Raw genomic sequence first — 27195 nt, forward strand, 5'->3', positions numbered from 1 at the left:
GCTGACGGGCCACGCTGCATGTCGGCTTGAACGGTCATCTGAACCAAGGAGAGATTACACATATCTGTTATGTAGTAACTTGATCATTTATAATATATGCTGTGATGTGTACAATAAATCACGATTAGATGCCTTTAGTATCGTTGATATACAGCGCGCGCAGTAAAGACCTATTGTTGTTTAATAGACCAGCGGGCACGCACTTTCGCGGTCTTTGATCGCGAGAAGGTTTCACCGACAAAGTCTTCTGCATATTGGGATAGCTGTAGTACAGCTCAGATGTACGCCACCAGAGCGGCAGACAGAATGATCTGGGAGCGGGAGCGAAGCCTTGATTGGTGGAACAACATTGCGCTTTGAACATTTTCAGACTCGGACTGGCAGAAAAACTTCTAATTGAGCAAACTCACCTTTATATAAGTTGCATCCTATCCACTTAAAGTGAATCCTATCCACTTGCGCGTTCACACTGCCGAATCGAGACTCCCCGTGGCGCAGTTTTATCCTCTTCCCGGAGTTCTATCTACCTCCCCGAGGTGGATCGCGGGGGATTCGAATAGATGAAATCCAAGTGATTTGGGAGCGTTCATACTGCTAAGTTTTATTCGGATCGGGTAGTTTTATTCGGATAACATGTTTTATTCGAATCGTTTTTCTGAGTGTGAATGGGGTCAAAGTTTCACAGGACAATTTTCAGCTTGTAAATATTGATTTCCTTTTGCCGATTTTGACAAACATCTTTCTATTGTAAAGTTGTACATACTGACTTGTAAATTACCGATTTGTTGCAATCTATCTATGTATAATGTAATGTGTATTTCAAACTTGCATGACGATTGTAGGGAAGTCTTGTCATATGTATATGTAATATAATGTAAATATTGATTTCCTTTTGCCGATTTTGACAAACATTTTTTTCCATTGTAAAGTTTTACATACTGACGATAGTAGGGCAGTCTTGTCATATGTAAATTGTAATATGTAAATGTGCAAGTAAGTTGTCAATAAGGGACTTGTAAAAACTGGTTTCCTTTTACCGATTTTGACAAACATTTTTTCCCATTGTAAAGTTGTACATAGTGACTTGTAATTAGTTGTAACAACCTGTGATTACGATAGTATCAGGCACTTTTGAATATTGATTCTCTTTTGTCGATTTTGACAATAAAATTTTGTTTTCATTTTCACAGTTGACAGTTTCGTTGTTTCATTTCAAGTATATCGAATAGCAGTCATCTAGAGTCTATTGCTTCAGAGTACTATACAGTTAAGATAAGATAACCAGACTGGACTCGAGGCAAGGGTTTGCTACCACCTACCACGTATGGGCTATGACGTCCGCTTGCAATCGCTGTGCATGCTGGGATATTGCATCTTGGATCGGAGCCGAGCCGAGCCGAGCCGCAAATTATTCCCCGACTTACCTTTCCCGAAATTCGCATTTCCCCGGTAATAACTTAATCGAATACCCTTTCTTGAAGATATAGAAACATTGAACAGTGTTAGTAGAGAGATATGAGAAACAGGGACGTGTTAGGGATGAATGATATGTGTCTATTGGTATCACGGAACGGAACAAAACCGAACGATAAAAAACAAACAATAACCAAAACCAAACGTAAAATTGAGTGTCTTGTCACGTCTCTAATGTCAACCAAGGAAGATCAACCTGAAAAAGATAACAGGAAAACACTTATAGCGTTTAACATGCGACCAAGATAGGATAATAATCAAGTGTAACGAAATGACCTTCCCATGTGTAACGAAATGACCTTCCCATGTGTAACGAAATGACTTCGTATGTAACGAATCGACTGTAACGAAAAGGCGATGTAACGAAACGACCGGTTACCATTTGTTACATGTATTCTGTTATCAGTCATGTCTGTTATCAGTGACCTGTACCTAGCCCGTCGAGGCATGAATGTACAATAAAGGTCTTTCATTATTATTATTCTATATAAATCTATATCAAACTACACAACACGTAAAGAGAATAGTCATGGGCATTATTTGTGTACAAATTTTATGTATATTATCTATTTTTCATTTCCACAAACAACCCTGCCAGGCCACGGTTTAGAAATGTCAAGTTTATAGCCTTAGTCGGTCGGGCCACCTGTGTGGGGGGTCTCATCTCGATCTGTCTTCAGCTGCAGGGATGTATCAACAATGGATTAACACATAAGCACTGGAGAATCTCTCAGGGGAATGTTTGTGTTAGGATGTACACAGTTTAGATTTCAAACACTGTTCCTTGTTTCCAGTAAGAGTAGCCTTTGAACTTAAGAGGCTTACAGTGATGCTGAAATTTAACTTTACTGTGGGAAAAGTAAATAAACCAGTTAGGTACGGTCTCTCAATGTAGCTGTACCAGTAATTCTGTTCAGTCTGTACATAATCATACTGTAATTAGATGATCATTATTTGCGTTTGGGCACTGTGACTGATATATGGCTAAGGTTTTCCTCATGTGTCTCTTAGGTTGAACAGGTTCATATGTATTAGCCTGGTCCCAACCTCTGGTCGCTGATCATGATGTATGTATGTATGAACAGGTTCGTTGCTCGACTTTCTTCTTGGTCGGACATTTGCGGACAACGTTCTAAGTAAATTGAATATCAAAGTCTTCAATCTAGGCCCAGATCACCAAGACTGTGGACAAGTTTCGTAGTCTCCAAGCAGACGTCAGCTGGATGACGAAAGAATTTGGTCAGATAATAAGTTGCCATGGGATTTCAGTCATTTTTTTGCAGTCTATCCGCTGGCCGGTCAGTTCACTCCTAGGCCATTCAACTCCAGGCTTTCGTTCCTAACTTGGCCAAAGTCCCCTATTTGGCCAGGCAAGAGTATGGTAGAGACTAAAGTTTCGGTTCAAAGATGATTGCTATCATCTTGAGTTTACTTAAGGTACTTTTTCTTCTTGAAGATGTTTCGGGGTTTCAAATACAGTTGTTGCAGATGGCAGTAAAGTACCCAAATTTTGACCACATATTAGTTAACAAAACAGTTTCCTGTCTCTACGCTGCAGGGCTGTCTCCAGGCCCCGTCCCTCAGTCCTGGGCAGGAAATTTGCTAGTTGGGACAAACAAAAAATTCCCCCCATCCATCCAAAAAATCTGAACTTCAGTACGTAAAGTTGATGAAAATGTGTTTTCATAAGCTTAAAATATCTTAAAATAACGAATTTTACAAGGAAAATCAACAATTGGCCCCCAAACATTTAGAGTTAGGGAAACTAGACACAGCCTTGCAATGCTGCCAAATTTTGACCACAAATTAGATAACAAAAGAGTCTCCTGTGTCTAAGCTGTGAAAGTGGGTCAGGGGAGAAAGCAGTATATCTCATCACGGCAATTATCCTGTCGTCTGGGCGTTTCACCTCCGGTCAGGTGTGTAATTTTCCCACCTGCTGAATTAACTCTGAGGAAACACCTGAATACCAGGACTCCCACAGCTCGAAAAAGAACAGGTGAAAGGTCAGGAAACATCATCAAACAGTTCTTTACTATAGCAAGCTCTTGTATGGACTAATGCACTGGGGCCAGATTCTATAGGAATACAATACAATTGTTACAAGGGTTCAAGCACCGCCAACTGACCATGCCAAATGCCTGTCAGGCTTTTGGCCGAATAGGTTGTGTGCTTTGTGTTGGGAGCTTGGCTGCCCGGGTCAAGCGTGATAGGTTGTGAGTTCGAATCCCGGGAGCAAGCTTCGGGTGAAAACTGTTCTACTTGCCACTTAGCGTTTCACAATATTGTGTGTGTGTGTGTGGGGGGGGGGGGGGGAGGGAGTTATCAATGGTTTTAAGCAACAGATTGCATTAAAAGAAAGGATTAAAAAAACGTCGTGTTTTCAGAAGATTCGATCAACCCTTTTCCAAGTTTGTGGTAAATAAAAAGCTTTCTTCCCTTTGCATTACCACCACCTTGTTAAGAGTCAAACACCATTCACTGCAAGTTTTATCTTTCACTTGTATCCTTCTACCCTTTTCAAGATCGGTTTCCAGAAAACGCTGCGTGTGTTGGGTGACAATAGGTCCTTTTCACTAATCCTGCACGGGTATTGTCATTAAGGACAGATATCATCTTTGGTGTCAATGTGGGTTTTTCCGCTGTTGCCTTTGAATGTGTTGCCATGGCACAGTTTCCATTGGCTCTTGAAAGTAGGAAACATTTGTTTCGTTCTCTATAAATAGTTTAGCAAAAAAAGCACCAAACATTACCAACTAATATGTTTTATTTGATATTTGTTGCACGTTTCGTGAGGTTCAGTCATAAAAAAAAGGAAAAAAGGTGTTTCCCTTTCTCGATTTACTGTTTTGTTGTCGTCTTCATGTAACCAATCACGGCGCGTATCAGCTTACCCCTCCAGCCTATTGTTATAAGTAGTTGGGCTAACGGTCCCGCCACTCTACAGTGTTTACGCTTAGATTGTTGTTGTGTGGGACCACGACTAAATTCCTGGCTTGCGAGCGCGTGCTGCCGCAGCCTTTCAGCCTGTGCAATCTACCATATAGGCAGCTGTGGAGTGAAGAATGAACGCCTTCAATTCTTAAGACGTCGGGGTCGTTTTCTTTAAGATGACGAACTGTAGGCACTTAGTGTCACCTTTACCTGAGGCCAGTGTTTAGAAGGTTGTTCTCTTCTTACCTTTACTTCTACTGCAAGGTGGGTGGTAATTTTTTTCTTCTCAGAATTTTTCAAGGTTTGGTTTTGAATCATAAGTGATCAGTCTAGCTAGTAGAGTTTAAGTAGTTTAGTAACTTGGATTGGAGGGCTACTTCTGTAGTAGATTTGCTGTATGACAACTTTTAGTTCAGACTGAATCAGAGCTGTACAAGTGTTTGTGATCATGTCAGCTTACTATGACTGGAGCGGGTTTCAATAGATTTAAAAACGGTTTTAGATGAATTGTATCAATCGTTTATTTGATTTAACACATGAAATATACAGTCAAACCTCAGTGCAAATGGCCCACTCTACATGAGGCCCAACTGGACAATGAGACCACGTTTTGGTGGTCCCTTAGATAGTTTTCCCTTTAACAGAAGCATTATTAAGAGTCTAGTCTGAAGCGACCACCTGTCCACATCGGTCCCTTGCATGGGTGGTCTTCTTACTATGGAGTTTTGACTGTATGTTGAGATTATAACTAAGAAAACAGCATCAATAGCCAATCCTTGCTTACATGTATCGTTTTTGAGGTATTTGAATCAATTTTTCCTTTCAAATCCTTTTCACACTATTTTGATTAGGCTTGAAGTACATACTTTACAAACTCAGTCATTGTTGGTATCTTAAGCTGTGTCAAAATCAGAACACTAAACCTTAGTGTTGTTGTAAGAGAATAAAACATACTCTCAAAGTAACCTTATATCTGATGGTAGCTTAGTCATCTTTAGCTGCAATTATTTGCCCTTAGTCATAGACCTTTGAGGTGAAATATAAGGTTACTGGAACACAATTGCTGTGACCAAGCCCCAATTATGCTGCCGGAAAGAAAACAATTTCACGCTTTATAATGTTTTTGAAGTTGGAGCTTGTTTAGTGCGTCAGACATTCATAGCACAACATTCCTGTTCGATGATGTGTATGTGTAAGAATATGTTATGTGAGTTCAGAGCAAATTCCTTTACCACACAAAAGTTCAGACTCTTAACTCTAAACTGAACTTAAATTTCTGCCAAGCTTTTGATGAGTATCAATCTCTTTTTTTGCAAGATGAACTTTTCCTTGCTCCTCTATGATCTCATAATATACAGATAAACATTGAATTAAAGACCTTTATTGTACATTTATGCTCAAACAAACTAAGTACAGGTTGTAGTGATAAGAAAAGTGATCTTAATTTCTACATCAGATCCTACAGATACATGTACAAGAAAAGTGGTATCTTTCTACATCTATAGTATACAGAGTGTCCATTCTTATAATACAGAAGTTTGTTAAGTGTTTACCACGTAAGAAGGCAGGTGTAAAGCATAACTTGACAGGTGATAAATCCAGCGTATAATCGGCCTCTTGTTGTGCTTTGAAAACTTCGGCCTGAGCCTTGCCATCTGTTTCAGGGGTCCGTTTGGCCCCAGGCGCTTTTCTTGTTCCCCTCCTGTAATTGAGTTGGGGGTCGGACGGGGTCGGATGTTACCTTTGTGGTAGGCGGTTACCCGCCGAATGCCAGCACTTACGCTTTCCTGTCGGTAACAAAGCTGTTGTAACTTACATCTTTACTCAGTAACAAAGCTGAGGTTCTAAAGGAAAACCTTGCTATATGCCATGCCTATACCAATTACCCTGATGGTGTAAATTGAGAGGGTGAAATCACGCTGTGGTTGGGAGAATGAAAACATACTTATGTCTGCTCTCGAGGTGTTAGCTTGACAGTTTGGCAAGCCTCTATTAGCATTCTGATACAGTTAACGTCACCGGCTTACAGTGTGACTTGTGCCAACGGTCACGTAATCTTGGAAACTTCTGGACTTTCTTGGTGGTCTTGGTCAGGGATCATTTAAAGATAAAGTCCTATTTGTCTTGCCTTTTCGTATGAGGACGTTTTGCTTTTGAATTATCTTGAGATCTGGAATAATCATTTAGTTGTAATCGGCTGTGTTATGCTATATGATAATTATGTGTCTTGTTGTTAATTGTAGCCTGTTCTTACCGAGATCTCAGAGTTACATGTCGCTATCCTGGAGGTTTTTCTCCAACTTAGTTAGATGTAAGCGAGATAAGAAGAAAGACCACACACAATATTTAGTAACAGTTTCTGAAAAGCTCAGTGATCTGCCATAACCTGATCAAATCCTGCTTATAGCAGCCCGCCCAACATCCAGTTACAGCCCCAGACAGCAGAGTTTGTGTTACAAAGACTAGCTCTGCCATATTCACTGATGACATAGTCCAACAATGTTTATTCTTCCCATGACGCCATTTGACAATAATTTACGCTACACTCCAGTGTTGTCATTTTGAACAGAAGTTGTGAACATATTTTACTAAGTTCGTAAAATAAACAGGTGTCAGGTACAGACAGCTTGGGAGGAAATTGGAAAGAAACTTTAAACTTTTTTAGGCAATCTTGTGTCAGGTTCAAAGAATTTGTTGGATGTAGGATTAAGTTGGATACAAAGTGTACTTACAGAAATTATGGTCTGTCACAAATCAAGCTTCCAGCTGTTGCGTGATCAGCCTTCGAGGAAGAATGCCACCTAGTGGTCTGTAGTGGGACTGCAGGTAAACCAGACATTGCTAATCATCTCAGTCAGTGGATGATTGCTCAAGAGGGAATTTTTCTTTGGGCAATGTATTTTCCATTCTTCTGAGAAGTTCACCAAAGTTGTGCCTCATTCTTTTAGCCTTGCTGTTTCATCCTTGCACAAGAAATGATCTAAAAAGTTATCTTTTTCATTTCAAGTCGTTTGCAAGTTGATCCTTAGGTGCTGTGCCATCAGATATTGGGGCCAGTCAGAAAACCTTACAATTTTACTCCCAATGGTCTGCTTGGAGATTAAAAGATTGAAGATAACTGAAGATAATTACAAGCATTTGCACAGAAGCGTGGAGAATTCACCATTACCTCCTGCTCTGGTTCTGATTAACGTTGTCTCAAGGGGCTGCCTGTTTAAGACTGGTGTTGGGTCATTCTATCATCAAGTAGGGATGTCCAGGTTGGCTCCGCATGATTTGACTAAAGAGTCTGAAAGAACTTTTTGGTTAAATCTAATATGTTCATCTTGTGAAATGTAGTCTATCATGATTTGAAGTTGTTTTCTTCATTTGTATCTTGAAGTATTATCTATTGAAATAGCTGAAAGGAAGCGAACGACGACCAAACCTGACACTTAAGAGGGCCCCAATGGGGGGGTCCCGACAACGCTCTACGCTGAATTCATGAAGCCTCTCTACGCCCTACGCTAAATTCAAAAGCTTCCCCACACGTTATGCAGAACTCATCACCGAGCGACTGAGCGTTTGTGTCAAAGATGGTACAAAAGTTGAGTTAAAAGTATTCATGGTAACGGGCGGCAGAGGCGGCGGCAGCAAATTTCTAACGCGGGGCGCAATATTGCTGACCGAATTTTTATCATCTTGAGCGCCGAAGGCACGACAATCTTTAATAGGGGGATCCGGGGGCATGCTTGGGAAAATTTTGAAATCTTGACCCTCTGAAACGCTATTTCCTGCATTTGAGGGGCAACTTTTTCTTGCAGACTAGACTAGAAATGAAAACAGAACTGCAGTGGATGTCACTTGAAGACAGAAGGAAAATGTCCAGACAAATGTCATATTATGACCAATAAACTGGTGGACGTACCGACTGATGAGTATCTAATACCAGCTCAAACAAGTGCTTTTAAAAAAGCTGGCATTTTGCCAATGTTTGCGTGTGTGAACGTTTTTTTCTAGTTATTAGAATGTCATATAAATAGAACAGAGTAACTAAACCTGATATTGGCGCATGGAGAGATTCACATATGTGCCTGAATCTAGATCTAGATGCCACCTGTTAAAATTTGCGTGAACTGCAGCAAATTTCACTACACTGCCTGTTTTTGAGTGAGCTCTGTTGCGGGGCATTTTTAAGTTTTTTTACCTCCATGAAATGTCATGGAGGTTATATTTTACCCCGCGTTTGTGTGTGTGTGTGTGTGTCTGTGTGTGTGTAAACAAGATAACTCAAGAACGGTTGGGTGGATTGGTTTCATACTTGGTGTGTTGGTAGTGTGTGATGAAAGCTGGAAATGATTAGATTTTGGGCCCCCTAGCGGCTCTCCTTGGTACTGCAGCGCAACTTCCGGTTTTGCTATCTCGGTGTTCTGAACATGCTATGGTCACGATTTTTTAGTATTAGACAGCTCTTGTGCTCAGGAAGAAATGACATAAGTTTGGGCCCCCTAGCGTCTAGTTTTGGGATAGCAGGGGCATTTTTGTCAAAAACTTCTGACGAGGATAACTCAAGAAGGGAACAACGGATTTTTATGATTTTTGGTATGTAGGTACCTTAGACAATGTTGTACAAGATAAAATACTAATTATGCAAAATAGGAGTACATTTGCATAATTAATGAGAATATTCTATCATAGCAGTTTTTTCAATGTACCTCTTGTCACGAACGTGATATGGTCGTGACATTTAAGTGGTAGATAGCTTTTAGCGTCATGAAAAAGTGGGGCGAGTTTCAGTCCCCTAACATTTAATTGTGGAACTGCAGGGGCGTTTTTGTCAAGACACTCCAAAGAGGATAACTGCAGAAAGGAACGACGGATTGCCTGCATTTTAGGCATGCAGGTAGCTTAGGCAAAGATGTTCATAATGATATACATGTTATGCAAATGAGGACTTAATCTGCATAATTAATGAGGAAATTGTATAGTTCCATTGTTTTCAATAACTGAACCTCAATACATGTAACACATGTTAATTATGATAGGTGGAATATAAGCAAATACCAAATATGGTAATGAGGAACTTATTTGCATAATTTATGTAAAAATTCAAAACTGCTTTATGATCAATAATGGGAATTTTATAATTGTGACATGTGTACGTTAGTCAATGATGAACAACACCATGCATAAATTATGTTAATGTGTTGGTCAATTGCATGAAATTTACGAAAGCTCTAAATTTTCATGGAGGTATGAGGTCGCCGAACTCTAGTTAATTTTTATTTCTATTCGGCAAAAAAACGAAGCGGCGAATCCGTTAACCAAAGAAATAAATTGGTATGGCCAAATGGATGTAAAAATTAGTATTTTAATGGATGTAAAAAAGAAAAAAAAAAATCTATCTCCCCGGATTCGAACCGGGTGCATTGGTTTAGAATGCGTAAACTTTAACCACTGCGCCAGTGCGAACATGTTGGAAAAATGCCTGTTTTAACAGGTTTAGAAATGTTTGGCATGGATTGAACAGGTCCGTTCATCTCAACATCACTCCATCACAACGGCGACTATTCTGGCCTCAGAGCATTTTGCCGCTAAGGCGGCAAAATGCAAAAAGAACAAGAAACAGTGATGCCTTCAAGTACCAGAGTTACCAACCTAGAATTGATGTGTTCAAAAATTCGTACTTTCCCAGAACTATCGCGGAGTGGAATTTGTTATCACCAAGCACAGTAGGGGCATCTCCTCCAGAGGCGGCAGGAAATATTGTTTGGGGGGACGATCTTTTCCTGACAGAATTTTGCAGCAGATGTAGCGCTTTGACGCCACCCGTCGCGCCGGAGGCGCGACAATCCTAGCTATAGGGGGGTCCGGGAAAATTTGAAATCTTGACCCTCTAAAACGCCTTTTCCCGCGTTTTGACAGGCAGATTTTGCTGCCAGACAAAGCTAAGTTTGATGGCAATTCCGTTAGAAAGACACAGAGTTTTAGCGAGGGGGATGCCCCAAAAATATTTTCACGATTTCGAGTACCGAAGGTGCGAGCTGTCGCAAGGTTGATCTAGGGAAATTTCAAAATCTTCACCCTCTGAAACGCCATCTTCTGTATTTTTAGGGACAAATTTTGCTGGAAGACTGCTAAACTTTATGCCATGTTTGTCAAGAAAGTCGCTGTGAGCGCCCGAGGCGCAAGTCATCGCTAGGGAGGTCCGGAGAAAATTTTGAAATCTTGACCGTCTAAAACGTCATTTCCTGCATTTGGGGACCACATTCTGCTTGTTAACTAAGCTAAGCACGATAGTAAAATTTCTATTTGTTTAAAAGATTTTTGAGAGCGACGCTCCCTCAGCATATTGTTCTGTGCCGTAGACGCGGGACAGGGAGGTCTGGCAAAATTTTGAAATCGGGACTCTCTGAAACGCCGTTTCTCGCATTTTCAGGGGTAAATTTTGCCGTTAGACTAGCTCGATTTTATGAAATTTGCACCATCAAAAATACACAAAGTTTCAGCTTGCTCCCCCTCCCCCCAAACATATTTTCCTAGGCAATACTTAATGCCGCCAAAAACAGGATACGATTTTGCTGAAGTAACTGTTTTGGCGTATCTTATTACCTGGATGTCTAACCTTCATCGACGAATCTTTAATGCCATTTCTATTAAAATTACAGTTTAAAATTTTGAGGGCGACGCCCCAACATATTTTAACCATGTCGCCGAGAGCGCAGATTGTGCGGGGCGTCGCAAAGGAGGTCCACGGAAATTTTGAAATCTTGACCCTCTGAGACGCAATTTCCTGCATTTTGATGGGACTTAGGGCAATGGTTAGGGCAGGTTTGATTACGCTAAATGCACAATTCATCCATTACGTTTTACGGTAAATTCCGGGGAGCTACAACGTATTACGTAGAATGAAAAGAGTCAATTACGCTCTACGCAAAATGCACCGATTACGCTCTACGTTGAATTAAGCGATCCGTCTACGCTCTACGTAAAATTAAAACGGCCGATTACGCTCTACGCAAAAGGGCATTGGGGCCCTCACTTAAGAAAGTTTTGAAGGAGGAGGTTGGGTTAAAGGACTACATCCTGCTAGCTGCCATGCTTGATAGGAACGCATGGTTAGACATTGTTAATGGCACCTCGTATGAGGATGACCTGAACTGAACTGAACTGAAAGGAAGCAGTGTCACTGTCATCAAAGCAAAGTGAACCATTTGTTTGAAACACCCCTATGACACCACTGATTGGTAGAGGCCAGTCATCTGGGACACATTAGTGTAGTGGGCTAAACCACAAATCCAGGGGGATTTCCTCCACAAGCCACCAGCAACAGTAACAGAGGATACCAGGGCATCTGAGGACAACCAAGTTCAAGGTTTAGTTCCATCCGGCCAACAACCATTCCCCTTTCCTTGGTTACGCACTTGTTGTTCCTGAGATGACCACCAAGGACTCCTGAGGTCAGAACACAGGTCGTTCACTTCCTTGTGAGGACATCCTGATATCTCTGTTGTATTTTCCTTGGCAGAAAGTTATTGGCCTTTCCAAGAAACTGTGAGTCCCCAAGTGGTGTGCCAGGTCTGTGAGTTTGCTTCTTTTGTTTTAGTAATGTTCCTGTACAGTTTGGCAACAGGCCCTGGTGTGACTTTGCAGGGATCAGTGATAGTGATGGAAATGTTTATCCTTTACAAGTTGATACAGAGCCAATCAAGCTTGTAAGCCATGTTGATTGACATTAGCCTGGGTACCATCCTATTTCTACCAGGGCTAGATCGATGTTTCATCCCAGGTAAATCACTTAGCTTGCAACATTTGTCTGGGCGTACTTTGTCACAAAGTTTGTGGGTGTTCCTATCTCTACTCTTAATTTTTGGACAGTAGTCTCATCGACATGAATTTTGTTCAGATAGTGATGGGTCAGCCATTCCCCTGAAAAAAAATTTAAAATAAGCAAGACAAAGAAAAACACAAACTTCAAAACCAACTTAAAGGTCATAGTGGGTATTTTGATTTATTCATTCATTCATTTTTTATCTGTTGATTGATTGATCATTTATCCATTTTGTCATCAAACTTTTTTTCTTCCATGTTGCTTTCAAAAGTTGTTGCTTGTACAGAAATAAGACAGAAAGGCACTGTAAGATGTTTTTCCCTTTATGTCACATTTGGTAATGGAACAAGTTCCTGTTTTCCATCGCTATTTGGTACGATTTGATATGAAGTAGTAAACAGTTTGAGTTTGGATATGTGATGTGTGTGCTGCTAGCCGATCTTGTGCATCACCAAACAGTCGATAATAATTGCTGTTAGAAACTGGTCCTGAAATTTAAAAGTTAATTTCTATGTCATTTCCTATCTCATACCTTTGTGAACATTTTGAGTCTTTGTGGTATGTGGGTTTGTACCACTGTTAGGTATTAGTGGTTTAGCGTGACTTTGGTATACATACTTTGGTATGACATGAACCATTGACATTTTGTCATTGAATGATTCCAGAGAATTGTTAGATGTTTTTTGAGTGACGTCAGCTCAGGCTGTGTGGTATGTGCAGTATGTACCACTGCTGTATGTCAGTGATTTGGTGCGACATACTTTTGTAGCTATATGTTTTGAAGGATAACTTTACTTTGGTGTGACTCGAACCATTCATTGATACCAGTCATTGAATGATTCCAAATTTTCTGTATGTCATTGAGTTGGTGCAACATACTTTTGTAGCTATATGTTTTGAAGGATAACTTTACTTTACTTTCGTTGTGACTTGAACCATTCGAATTTTTTGAGTGAATATGTCACTTGTTTGTGTGGTATGTGTTGTAGAAGTATGTGCCACTGCTGAGTGTCATTAATTTGGTGTGACATGCAAAATGTACTCCATGTTATAACATATATCGGTATTACTTAAGCCATTGAATTGATATGTGTTATTGAATTATTCCCAAAAAAATGCTGGAGTGAGGTCACCTGGCTATGTGGTGTGTGCTTATTACAGTGGAAGCCAGTTAATTGCACATCGGATTAACGCACACTTCTGTTAACTGCACGGGATCCCAGAATACCAAACCGATGAGGGCCAGCTAGATAACTTCGCATTATTGCATCAGCCGGATAATTGCACCAAATTCACTGGCAAATAGGCCGTGCAATTAAGCGGCTTCTACTGTACTAGTATGTGCCACTGCTATTATTTGCAGGTGTGACATACAAAGTGCACTCTACTTTGACATTGGTATGATGTCTGCCATTGTAATGATTCCAAAGGACTGTAACACGTAACATTTCAACCTTTTGTCAAAGTTTTGAATGACGTCATCTTGCCATGCAGTATGTGCTGTACATGTATGTGTGTCAGTGATTTGCTTTATTTTGCCAAATGTTGGTATGAGTCTATGACGCGAACTGTTGATATTTGTGTTTTAATTAACTGGTAACATTTCAACCTTTGTAATGAGGCGATCTGGCAGTGTGGTATGTGCTGTATGTGCCACTGCTGTGTGTCAGCATCACAGGGCTCTGGGGAAACTAGGTCAGGACTGACAGGATTTGTTTTGATGTGGGCTGGATCAGATCAGATCAGGGGAGGCTGACGTGATGGACAAACAGGGTCTGCTGCTTGTGAAGCTTGTCTCCACCAGACTCCTCTCAGGGACAAATGGACAGAGAGCTGGACTGTCATTGGCCCTTTATAAAAAAATTCGTCACCCTTTTTTTATCATCTCCAAGCAGGTCTATTGGCTGCAAAAAGAGAGTATCCAACGGGCTAAACATCCAATTGTTATCAACTTGATCAAGTCCTATTATCTCCAGTCCAGTTGTTGAATTGTATTACTTTAAGTTTCACTCCACTGGGTAGATGATTGGTGGAGTTCCTGTTGACGCCAGTGACTTTACTCTACTCTAAATAGAGTTTTAGAAAATTCAAATTTAAAGTTAAACAAAAGCAATTTATGCTTGGAAGGCCAAGGGTAGACTTCCAAAATCAACTTCTAGTACAGTAACCTCAGAAAGCAAGTTACAACCTTGAGGAATATTTTGGAAGGTTGAGGAAGATTTGGTTGTATATTCTTGTGATGGAACAAAATGTTGACTGCAGTAGGCTAGTTTGTTAGCCATCTGCTTCTCTCTGAGACCATTTTTAGGACAATTACTATCCATTGATGAAGCCCATTCTTTTTTTTTTATTTCTTCGCTATGCTGACAATGGCTGTTTATGCAGCGTTTTGCATGATGTAGTCTAGACAGACATGCTTTCTAACTGTGTCATAGGTACTTTAATGGTGTATTTTATAGGATTACAAACTGAATGCAGCTTCACTTAACACTTTTATTCCTGGTTTTTAAAGTTTACATATGTTTCACATTGAGTGAATGGCTGATGGCCAATACACACTTCTCACTGTCTGGATGATACCATTTCCCTAGAGGGGTGCCATTTTGCACCCAGGTGTGAAATGAGATTTCACACCTCATTTGTAGAAACCCATCCCTTTTGGGACATGACCTCATGGCTGTGACTTGTAATATTCAAAATACATGTATCCAGATTTTGTTACATTTTATCATGTCATACATTTTTTTTCTCATTTTCCGTCTTTTCCTCTTTTCCAAGCTGGTCCTCTGCTTGTAAAAGATTTTGATATCATAGATAATGCTGATATTATATTTTTTTAAATCGTATTGAATGTTGAGTATTGTAGGCAAAGAAGACATGGGTGAGAGTAAGAACATACCAAGGAGCTTTTATCAACTTGATAAAAGCTCATTGAACATACTGAGTCAAGAGGTACATAAATGTTGAGGATACTGCTTGACTTGACATCTTTTTTCAGCATTGAGTGACTGAAAAGTGAAAGCAGGGAGCTCTTGGCCTGCAAGCAGTGCAAGCAGCTGGAACTTGGAAGACTCAAATTTCATAACAAAATTCTATATTTGGGAACAAAATTTTCCGGGCACAATTTTATCCCAGCTCAAGTTGTATCAGTCAGCATACACATAACAATACTTACCCACTAAGGTCAACTTCTACAACAACAAAAATCTCACTGCCCTGCCCAAATTCTGAATGGTCAAGTCCAAAAACTGTCCCCAATGACAGAAATCAGGATGCTACCATTCCAAAAACAGGGGGATCACTAGATGAAAGTGTAGTTGTAAATCAAACCCCTTTGAAGTAAGTCCTGGTGGGTCCTATTGTCCACTGCTGTCAGTCTGCATAATCTGACCCTCCCCCTGGCATTGTGATGCCTCCTGTCAGACCAGCAGGCAGGGCACATGTGTTGGTCCGGTTTCGGGACATGTTGTGGAGAGAGTTTGTTGTGAGTGCTGATTTACTGACTGACCTGTTCTGATATATTCTTCTCCTCTGTGTGTTTCTGCAGGGTGGGGACTTCCACGATAGAGGGTGAGTACAAGTTTGACTCTCAAATATTGTTACAGTACTTTAGTTTCTGTTGTACTTGTTGTTCACCGTTGAGTGTGCCGCTTTTGAATGGATTCTTCTTCAGCTGGGATAGCCTGGCTGCCAGACTGTTTCCACTGGTTCCTCTGAGCCAACCCCAAAGAAATTTTGACTCAGCTTCCCTGAGTTATTCACATTTACAACATGAACCTTGGAACTTGAGGAGCTGGCCTATGTAGGCCCTGGAAACAGTCTGGCTTCTGGGCTTGGGTTGGGAGGGGTTGTGTTTTGGGCAGAGGGGTACATTAGATTAGTAATTGTTACTTCCAGAACAGAGGGTAAGTGCACACACATGCACACACAAAATCAAACTTTTGTGTTGACTACTATTAAGTTTTGCTCGTTGGATGCATGGATTTGTTGGATGGGGAGGGAGAAAGTGTTGTTGTAATCGGCACAATGGCAGGTAAAGTATGTTGAAATAGTTACAATCAAATTTCAGTACATGTTTCCTTACAGAATAATTGATAATTCTTCCAGCTGGGTGGCTTCTGAAATGTCTCTGTATATAGTATAGAGTGGCTCAACTCTATTTTGTTTCAAAGGAACATAATTAGCTACCTGAAGGTATAATTTTGTCTGTCAAGAACCCAACTTCACACCTCACCTGTCAATTACAATTCCAATACAATCCGTTGTCAGGAGAGGACAAAAACTTGTGTCTCTCTTTTTGGCTCCATTCCACTGTTACAATGTTTCCAGTTCTGTCAAGCATGACAACGTTCATGTATGTCAGTGAGCCGGAACCCAGTAAATAGTAAGACTGCATTCACAATCTCTTAGTTTTGATCGCCAATGTGTATATCACATTGTCAAAAGAACCAAACATTATCAGACAAAACAAGAAAGGTCACATTTCTATACAGGGGACAAACGCAAATTCGCGACACCGCAAACCTGCTTTCTTGTATGATTACTGTACTATAGAATTTTCACTTAGCAACTAATACATTGTAATTTGTTTTCGTTTTAATACCTTGCCCCCTCCTGGTGATATCGAATCATGAGATCATAAAGGGTTGTCCTAGGTTTTTAACGTGTATTATGTATGTATGTATTCATCTTGTACAGAAAAAGATGATTCTAAACCCCTTCAAGTTCAAGCCCGAATTTGAAACAAGGTTACATATCCAAGTAATAAGCTACGCGAGGTAACACACTGTGACAGTTACTCAAGCAATTGAAGGTAACAGTCGAGCGAATTCCCAAGTTTTATCCAGTTGCTTGAGGAACTGTTCCCTCGCCTACTTTATCTGCCTTGTATGATTACTGTACTGCAGAACTGTTTCAAGCACAAATTTGAAACAATGTTAGATATCCAGATAACGCAAGGTAACATTCGTTGAATTTTCTGGTGAATTTTCCAGCGATTTTCCAAGTTTTATCCAGTTTCTTGAGGAACTGTTCCCTCGCCTACTTTCTCTGCCTTGTTGGTGACCTCATGTGTGAGGAATTGTGAGTGGCAGGCTGTCAAACCAGAAGGTTATCTCTCCTTACACCTCAAGGCCTGCATTATCTCTTGTCTGGCCACAATGGCCGCTTGTTGTACAGCTAATTACACAATTGTAATTGCCGAAGGTATGACAGTGATATCAGTTCGTCTTTTGATTGAAAGGCAAGATTGGAACCCAATGTTGATATGTTGACAAGTTACCAACTTTATAAAGATATATTTATAGATTAATTAGGCATAACTGTATTGATCATTTGTATTCATATTATGTTTACACTTAGTAAGTTAGTTATCAATGATGTATTGGAAAGCAAACTTGGCAACCTAAAATTTTCATTTGATTGTTTTTGTGACTAATTATTCTGATTGAGTCTATTGTATTGATTCCTATTCCCTAAATTTGAACATATAATTCCAACAGATAGGTCCATTTGCCATTTTAGGTTGAAGATTGAAAATAGCATTTGGAGAGAGTTTGCTAGTCTCTACCAGACTCCGGATCGCTGGAAAATCGTAGAAATGGAACAAATAGAGAGGAATATAACCGGCCAGGGAACAGCTCGCGATCTCGTGCTGTTCCCTGGCCGGTTATATTCCTCTGGCCGGCTTACTCCTCTGATTTGTTCCATTTCTACGATTTTTCCAGCGATCCGGAGTCTGGTAGAGACTAAGAGTTTGCTGTGAATGTATGGTGGATACACTTTTCGTAAATTGATTTAAATTCTTAGAAAGCTTCAGAAGTCTTCCGTCAAAGACGAGGAAAAGTTGCGAGCCTTTAACAGACAGGATACACTAACCACTGACTGACAGCTGGGCAAATACTTCAGTCCCTTTTCTCAGGATCTCACATGAAAGTTTCGAGTCAACAAAGGATCGCAGGGTACTTCAGTTGAAAGTAAGATTCCTGGGTTGTGCATCATAGATACTCGAGTACATACACAATACTGTGGCCAGGGCCAGGAACTGATGTGTCATGATTTGAATACTTAGTCCAGTAAAGTACATGTAGTTACTAATCTGATGTGGGCGTCCTTCGTCTCTAGGTAACATAGCCTCCAAGCAGAGGTTCAGAGCTGGCTAGTTTTGGGACAAGCGTTTGTGTACGCTCCTAGACATAAAGAAAACAAGACAGAAACACATAAAACACATTTTAAAAACAGCCAGAGCAAAACCTATTCTTGGAGAGTATAGGAAACTTTGGATCTAAACTCCTATACAAACAACTAGACAACTTTCATTTGACCAAGACTATCGAAGATTGAAATACATTGTATTCCAAACAACAGACCAACGGATTTTCTTTGAAATGAAAGACAATTTTTTTTTTCAATAAATTATGCAGTGAATTGTTGTTTCACCACCATTTTCTGTGGTGACAACAATCCTTTTGTGGTCAACAGACCACATAACGATGCAGGAACAAAAGGTGGCAGTTTAATTAGGGCTAATTAGTGGAAATTAATTACCACAGACATGCACTGAATGATAGTGCTGCCTTGTACCAGCATAAGACCACCAGAGGACACCCCCTTGCATCAGGTAAACAGACTTTAGACTAGAAGTATTCGCAGAGAAGGTCGTTTGGAAATTCTTGATCTGTTGTTGACAAAGCAACTGAGCTGTTGCCAATTGGTGTCTGTTTTTCCTCTACTCTAGCATACTTGGGGGTTTTGGGCTAGCCTCTGCCAGGCTCCACAGGTTGCTGGAATGCAAAGAGTAGAACTGGCCAGATCAAGGAGGTTTTATCAAGATATCTACCATGATAAAACCTCCTTTGCCAAATCAATAGATAACAGGCCAGAGGAGTTAGCCAACCAGGAGTACAGTTTGAGTAATCTCCAAGCAGATCCTATGGTGCCATCAGACCTCAAGTCGCGTATACACACTCCTCTGCCAGCTTTTGATACTACCCCCCACCCCCGGGTATCTCATGCTACAGTAGTTTTGAGTATAGTTCTGCGATCTTTGTGCTGTTATGGTATCTCTACACTTGCCAGCTAATTTGGGCCGGGTGTCACTTGTCAGGAAATGGGGATGTGTATTGCACCCTGCAACTTGTTTGCTTTAGAATGTTGTCTTTCCAGTTATCTCAATCAGCTGATTGTCTTATCAACTGTATAGAAAGCACAAGCAGGTCGTTTAACAATTAGTATCACTGACAAGGAAAGTACACAATTGATATATATGATAATGATATGTAAGGTAAAGTAACAGATATATTCAAAGTCGAATAAAATGATAGCTACACAGCAGTTGACTTCTCGAGATTTATTATATGACAAAAATGTTATGCTGCAAAGTGACGCTAAAAAAGCATGGTATTTTAGTTCTATAAGCCTATTCTTCTTGCTGGCAAGTCTGGGAAGTACATGTATAAGTCTGAAACTTCTTTCGAAAAAAAGTTACTTTCATAATAGTTTTTTTAAGGAATATCTGGGTGTCACTTCTATAACATATTTATGACCCACAAGATTACGTAACTCTTTGTTTCATTTTCCTGTCAGCCCTTTGGCCCCGGCACAATTGCGGCCAAAGTTTCTTATGAAATATTCATCGTCCCCTATCTTGTATTTTGATGGTTTCTTGACGTCTGAGCCCTGGAAATGCTTGCGATGGGAAACTGCCAAGAAGGAAGCAATCAGACCATGAAAGTTTTATGATGGCATTTGGGAAAGGATTTACTTTGGGTTCCTCCTTTTAACCTTGGTTAAAGTTGGGTTCCAGAATAGCTTTCAGCAGCTTAGTTTTTTGGGTACAGAAATGCGAGATTGTTACAGAAGATCATAAAGTAGAAAAGGAAAGCATAGTTCTTGTTTCCTGTGGTATATTGCTTTGTTACTACACAAACAAGAGAGTTGTATTTTAACATTGACCTGTCATTGAGGACAAGGTTCTTCCAAGACATGTATGGTATGGTAGTGCTTTAGGAGGGTGAATAGCACTCTAATGTGAATTGAATTTTTTTTTTTCAAATTACCAAAATAATCCAGATATTAGGGAAGAAAGACCCGAAATTTTAAAGGCAGGCAAAATAGCACTGCTGATTAGAACTCTGCTTAGGTTCATCATCTTTTTGTCTCAGATTAAGTTAGATGAAACATTCAAGAAAAATATATTGAAATCTATAGGTTTTGCATATCAGTTTACTGCTTCATTTTGCAACAGCAAAATCACTGAAATAGCTGTCACCAAAACAGACCAGCATCAAATGCTCATCTCTTTTTTTTAAATAGACTAAAAGTGTGTGTTTGGACCAGGGCTGTCTCCACGACCTGTCCTTCTGTCCCAGGATGGAAATTTGCTAGTAGGGATTGAAAGAAATATTACCCCATCCGTCCTCAAAATATAAAATTAATGTCAGAAAACTGCTGATAATCTATTTTTATCAACAACTTAGGCTCCCAAACAATGAGTGGGACGGGAAAAAAAATTTAAGTCTAAGGAGACAGCCTTGGTTTGGACACAAGTGTAATCTCCAAGCAGATCCTACGGTAGCATAAGATAGTATCAAAAGCTGCCAGAGGAGTGAAGCTGGCTTAGGAGTGTGTTTCGCTACCGGGCTACATGGCAAATGGACACCTTTTGGCTGACTACAGTCTTTGGCCAGTTTGGTACTATCTTATGCCATTGTAGGATCTGCTTGGAGATTACACAAGTGCACCAGAAGTGGTGAAACAGGTTGTACAGACAATGAGCGAGCGTCCAGCCCGCACCAGCTCCAAAATGATTACCATGACAAAAAGTCAAAAGGGGTCACAGATGGCACTGCCACAATAACTGGAACAAATTAATCTAAACCTCTCAAATTGAACAAAAAAGGAGGGAACTCTAGAGAGGCCATATGCCAAAGAAGTGTGCAGTCGGACCATTGTGTCTCTAGTTATGCTTCGGTCAACTTTCTCCTACCTTTTCCGGTTCTCAAATTTCAAATTCATCCAATGCAGTGCAACAGCAGTTCTAACTATTTCCAATAAAACATTATCTCTTGAAAGATAGATGCAGTTCTCTCTAGAAAGGGGGTAAAATTGAATGATTCTAACAGTTATTGGGTAAAGGTCATGCAAAGGTTATGGAACAATTGACCTTGAGGGCAGGGTGGATTGTAGGGTCACTTTTTCATCAGGTTCTTGTTAGACCTAGTTAGCGTCGAGGTGACCAGTCTTTATGGACTAGACTTCAGAAGCTGTGCTGGTGGTTTGGATTAGAAAATAGTATGCAGACTATAGTATAAATGTCAGTTAGAAACATTTCATTTGATTCATAAACTTTAATTTTTCAAAGGTCAGTGTCAAGGTCACCAGTCTTTATGGACTAGACTTCAGTTGTAGTTGTGCTTATGGTTTGGATTAGAAAATAGAGTGCAGACTATAACATTAGCATAAACATCAGTTAGAAGCATTTCATTTCATAAACTTTTATTTTCTATTGGTCAATGGCATATTGGTGGTGATCGAGCTCCTGTGCAATGATTGTATACTAGTATTGATTTGGCTTGATCTGTTCATTCCTACGTCCTTATTCAGTGGGCTGCAATTTATAACGGAGAGGAATGGATAAAAGCACAGAGAAAGAGACACAGATGTAGAAATGCAGAAAAGGGTCACAAAACTCCCACAAAACCTGAGCAACAAATTTGCTTGGAAGATAAGCGACACGCAACAAAAGGTACAGGTAAAATGCTAGCACATAAATGCTGTCTCTATACGGTGCAAGCTTTTGATACTCTCTTATTTATCGTAAGATCTGCTTGGACATTAATAAAAATTCAGAAAGGGGTCGCATAACACCCACATGTAAAACCTGATCAATTCATCTGCTTGGACGATAAGCCAAACACCACAAGTAGTGAAATGCTAGCACAAAGGTGCTGTCTCTAAATATGGTATGAAAATGTCCCAAAAAATCTTTATGGTGAAACGTCATGTGGATTTTGAAAGGCTGCCCCAGAATCCGGACCACGGACTGAAGTTTAAGAGCCATCTGGTCTGACATTCTGCATTTAGTGTCACATGGACAGATGGTTCCCTAATCAATTGTTACGGCACTTAGGTTAGAAGTGGGCTGTGAGGTTGAAGGGTAGTGCATGGCGGACCCCAGGAAAATGTGAGTAATACTTTTGAATGCTTCTCTTGATGCTGAGATTTGCTAATCTCCACACAGATCTTGCAGTCGTATAAGATTGTTAATCTCCAAGCAGATCCTACGGTAGCATAAGATAGTATCAAAAGCTGGCAGAGGAGTGAAGCCGGCTTAGGCAAATGTACACCTCTTGGTGTAGTCAGACTACACTCCTTGGCCAGTTTGGTACAATCTTATGCCATGGTAGGATCTGCTTGGATTATAAGATTGTATCATCTAGGGAAGGAGTTAAGCTGGCAAAGGAGTTCATTGGTCACCGCTAAGGCCAATGAACTCCTTTGTGGGCTAAACTCAGATACGATTTTACTGTGGCCACTAATCAATCAAGATTAGAGATTTGCTGCTTTGACAGTGTCCTATAAAATCAAGAGCTGCAAAAAGTTGATGCTTTTTTTTCTGCATGGTGCAATCAGCTCTAACAATTTTAGGTAGTTGTTGATTGGGTTGCTCTTGTTCAACATGAAGAACAAATGGTGGATGGCTGATTTTATTGTGAAGTATTATTAGATATGTTTTTGAATTCAAATGTATGTTTGTTTGCTTGTTTGTATGGCATATCCAGTAAAACACATTATGATATAACACACCAAGTTATGATGCATAATGAGCAGTTGAAATTTGGCTTCACTCACCGGATGCAACAAGGAAGCAACGAGATTTGATATTACAATTATTGCGGTGAAGGAAACTTTTGAGATTGAATGAACTTTGAGAGGAGATATATTACATGTAGGTTATTCTTGATATAACCATGAGTTTGATTACTATTCATAGACAGTTCTGTGGCTGACAGTGTTGTCAATGCAAATTATAGGGTTGTCTGTGTGTTATTCCAAATCATTATGGTAGCAATAAAGGTAATGAGTCAGAGATAATGGCAATAAACAAGGCAAGGGAATGACAGTGTTGCTGTAACAGTAACGATCCTTCTTAGTGACTTCAAACAAGGAGGTTAAAGAATCACAGGAGAGAGCTCAGTCATTAACACCCCACTGCGGGCTATTGTTCAGACCCTCCGGGCCCATTGTTTCCGCTATCCGGCGGCGCGTCTCTGATGACCATGATGGCCGCGGGGTTTCCCGCCATTTCTGATGAGCCCGGACGTGTCAGCCAATCACATGAGCCCAGCCATGACGTCATGCACCGCGATCCCGGCCGAGGACGACCGAGGGTTGCCGAACTGCGAGCGAGATGAGCGCAGTTTCCGCAGATTTCCTTATTTGGGAAGCGAAGGTGACGTGTGCAAACAGTATTGTTGTGGAGAGACCAAGATGGCGATCATGTCGATACTTGTTTCGGCGCTGTGCGACCAAGTTGAGTGAATTTACAGGCATTTTTGTCGCTGTATCCCCGATTTTTTTGTCTCAGAATTATGAACAATATTCTCTACTTCATGTGTCTATTAAAAAGTTATTACGCTTGCCCCGCAAAAGAGACTTTTTTTCAACGATAGTAGTGGGCTTGGGTGTGCCAAATAAGTATTTGTTGTTGCTGTTTGCGATCGATTTTTGCTGTTCGTGATGCATGAATTTTGTACTCTGAGGGCTCCGTGGATGTTCATGGCAATGATGGGAAGCAAGATGATATTTCCGAGGAAATTTATTTTGTCGGTATTGAGGGAAGTTTTGCCTCACGAGGAACGCATTTTTTTTACACAGATGGCTTGATATCTTAATTTGACAGACTTGAAAATAAAGTTGCATAGCGTTTCTCAAACTTCTTACAAATACTATGAAATAGCTCCGTGTGTCCTGGGCTATGAAAGCCGACCCAGCGTTCTTCTACACCGCGTGACTTGTTGTTACACACATTTCTGTGGCCCGTGGGGAACTATGCTCGCACTTGCCTCAGGCGAAGTATCGTCACTATTGATATCTGTTTCCTTAGTAAAAGTAGCGCTGTATTTAATGAGAACCATCCTCAAAATCGCTGAAATCCCGGCCCCAAATCGATGTTCCTGGACGAGTGATGTTGAAACTGACTCGTAAACAAAGGCCCACGCTAGCCTGGCGAGATGCAGATTGGGGCAATTAGCACTTCGATGTGATTCACACTCGCGGCAAAGATCGGAACAATAGGAACGCTCTCCTCTCTTTCTTTAACCTCCTTGCTTCAAACCACTTTGGGGAATAATGATGAAGGTAATTATTGTGAGTGATGATTTCCGTGAAGGCTCAATTTTGCAAGGAGTAGAACTAGAAGTGCAATGCAAGGTTAGTTACAACAATCATGTAAATGTCTTCTGAATGATCAAGAACTTGTCAGAAGTTTTTGTAAAAATTGATAAAAAGAAAAGAAACAGATGCACTGCAGTAGAAAAAAGTCAAGAATGCCCTCTGGAATCTTGTCATCAACTTTGGCTTCAGCTAGTGATGAATCATTGGACATGCACATGTCAAACAAAAGTATTGAGTCTCACATGAGACCTGACAAGGTGCCACCCCCAAGGAGTGAGCTGATGATCATAAGGGGCAACCCAGAGCAACTTTGGAGAGACCTGACAGATATACTGTAGCCAACCAAGGAGATTGATGGAACCTCATTGAACCTGCCTTTGCCACACTGGGACAAAACAATTTAGCAATCTTCTCCTGTCAAAGAGAGCTGAATACAAACAAGTGCTTTTAAAAAAGCTGGCATTTTGCCAATGTTTGTGTGTGTGAACGTTTTTTTTCTAGTTATTAGAATGTCATATAAATAGAACAGAGTAACTAAACCTGATATTGGCGCATGGAGAGATTCACATATGTGCCTGAACTGCAGCAGATCTAGACGCCACCTGTTAAAATTTGCGTGAACTGCAGCAAATTTCACTACACATTGCCTGTTTTTGAGTGAGCTCTGTTGCGGGGCATTTTTAAGTTTTTTTTTTTAAATTTTTTTTTCTATTCGGCAAAAAAACGAAGCGGCGAATCCGTTAACCAAAGAAATAAATTGGTGTGGCCAAATGGATGTAAAAATTAGTATTTTAATGGATGTAAAAAAGAAAAAAAAAGTTGAAAAAAATCTACCTCCCCGGATTCGAACCGGGTGCATTGGTTTAGAATGCGTAAACTTTACCACTGCGCTAGTGCGAACATGTTGAAGAAATGCCTGTTTTAACAGGTATACAAATGTTTGGCATGGATTGAACAGGTCCGTTCATCTCAACATCACAACGGCGACTACACTGGCCAGAAGGCATTTTACGACTGCAAGTCGCAAAATGCAAAAAGATTAATTGAGCAACACCTGGATGACAATCTCAACAACGTGGCGAGAACTGTCTGGCCCGTCTGTAGCCGCCACACATCAACTTATGATGCAAGCGAAGGATCATGGATTGAATGTCAATTCTGAAACAGGCACACTATTGATGAAACCACAGAGGGAAACAAGTGTAATGATTAAAGAAAGTGGTAGGAATTATTGTGTATTATACTGCAGCCTTTGCTGAAATACTAACTTGAAGGTCGTCACTAATATCAGACAAAAATAGTCAGTTTCAATGGAGGGTTGGCAGGCTATCTTCCCCAAGGAGTGTAGACGATATTAAAGGGAAAGGCAGAGCAGTCGAGAGAATTTATTTATAAACATAGAGAAGCTGGCCTTTGCCACACTGGGACAAGACAAGTTACACTCTAGCAATCTTCTCTTGTCAAAGAGAGCTGAGTAGCAAAAAGGTGACTTAAAAAACACCTGACTGTATGTCAAGAAAATGATATTATTAGAATCAGAACTACCAAAGGGTGCATGTCAATGAAACAAGAGAAACATCAGTATCAGTATATGTTGTATAAAAAGTAAATGGGACAACTCAAATACTATAGTTATCTCATTCCTGCAGCCTTTGCTGAAATTCTAATGCTACCACTTATCACAGATTATTTTCGTATTATCAGACAAAAATAGACAGTCAGAGGAGAGCAGGCGTGGTGTCTCCCCCACCAAGCTGAGGTGATATTAAAGGGGAAACCCTTAACAGCCCAGGAGAGAACGTACAAATATGGGAAGCAGACCTTGTCACTTCGCACCAAGGCAAGTCTAAATCATAGCCTCCCTGGGAATTGACCCAATGTCACCTTGAGTTGAGGCCAGCACACTCCCCTGTAGGGCTGACATTCACCTCTCCTCACCTCAGCTGGATACTTGCGCTTGGAACTTGCACTCCGAACAGGCTGTTTCGGAATACACATTGGGTGGGACGGTTGTTAGATGGTATCTTTTTAATGATCAATCGATCAATCTTTATTGCACATTCACCTCGCTCAAAGAAAATGGTACAAAATAGAATTTAGCCTCACCTCTGCTGGATACTTTCGCTAGGAACGGGCTGTTTCAGGATAGATATTGGGTGGGTCGTTTGTTAGATGGTATCTTGTATATACAATTTTTTTTAATCAATCAATCAATCTTTATTGCTATGCACATTCACCTCTTCTCACCTCAGTTGGATACTATCGCTTAAGTAACGGGATGTTTCAGGATACATATTGCGCGGGACGAATGTTAGATCTCGTATCTTTTTAATGATCATTCAATCAATCTTTATTGCACATTCACCTCTTCTCACCTCAGTTGGATACTATCGCTTAAGGAACAGGATGTTTCAGGATACATATTGGGTTGGACGAATGTTAGATCTGGTATCTTGAAGATTTTTAATGATCAATCAGTCAATCTTTATTGCACATTCACCTCTTCTCACCTCAGTTGGATTCTTTTGCTGATGGTGTGTGTACTCAAGAGACCTATTAAATAGATAGTGTATACGTCTCCC

General features: G+C 40.4%; 1 protein-coding gene across 2 annotated transcripts in view; it reads left to right on the plus strand.

The window, feature by feature from the left end:
• LOC118428907 (ankyrin repeat and fibronectin type-III domain-containing protein 1-like) overlaps nt 1–27195 on the plus strand; it is a 163790-nt gene that overhangs the window by 70984 nt on the left and 65611 nt on the right. For both annotated transcript variants that reach the window (XM_035839191.1, XM_035839192.1), the window contains one exon: nt 15765–15787. In XM_035839191.1, coding sequence (XP_035695084.1) covers nt 15765–15787 — 23 coding nt within the window. The remainder of the gene's footprint in view (nt 1–15764; nt 15788–27195) is intronic.

Source organism: Branchiostoma floridae, chromosome 13 (genome assembly GCF_000003815.2).
Source record: "Branchiostoma floridae strain S238N-H82 chromosome 13, Bfl_VNyyK, whole genome shotgun sequence".
Lineage (NCBI taxonomy): Eukaryota > Metazoa > Chordata > Leptocardii > Amphioxiformes > Branchiostomatidae > Branchiostoma > Branchiostoma floridae.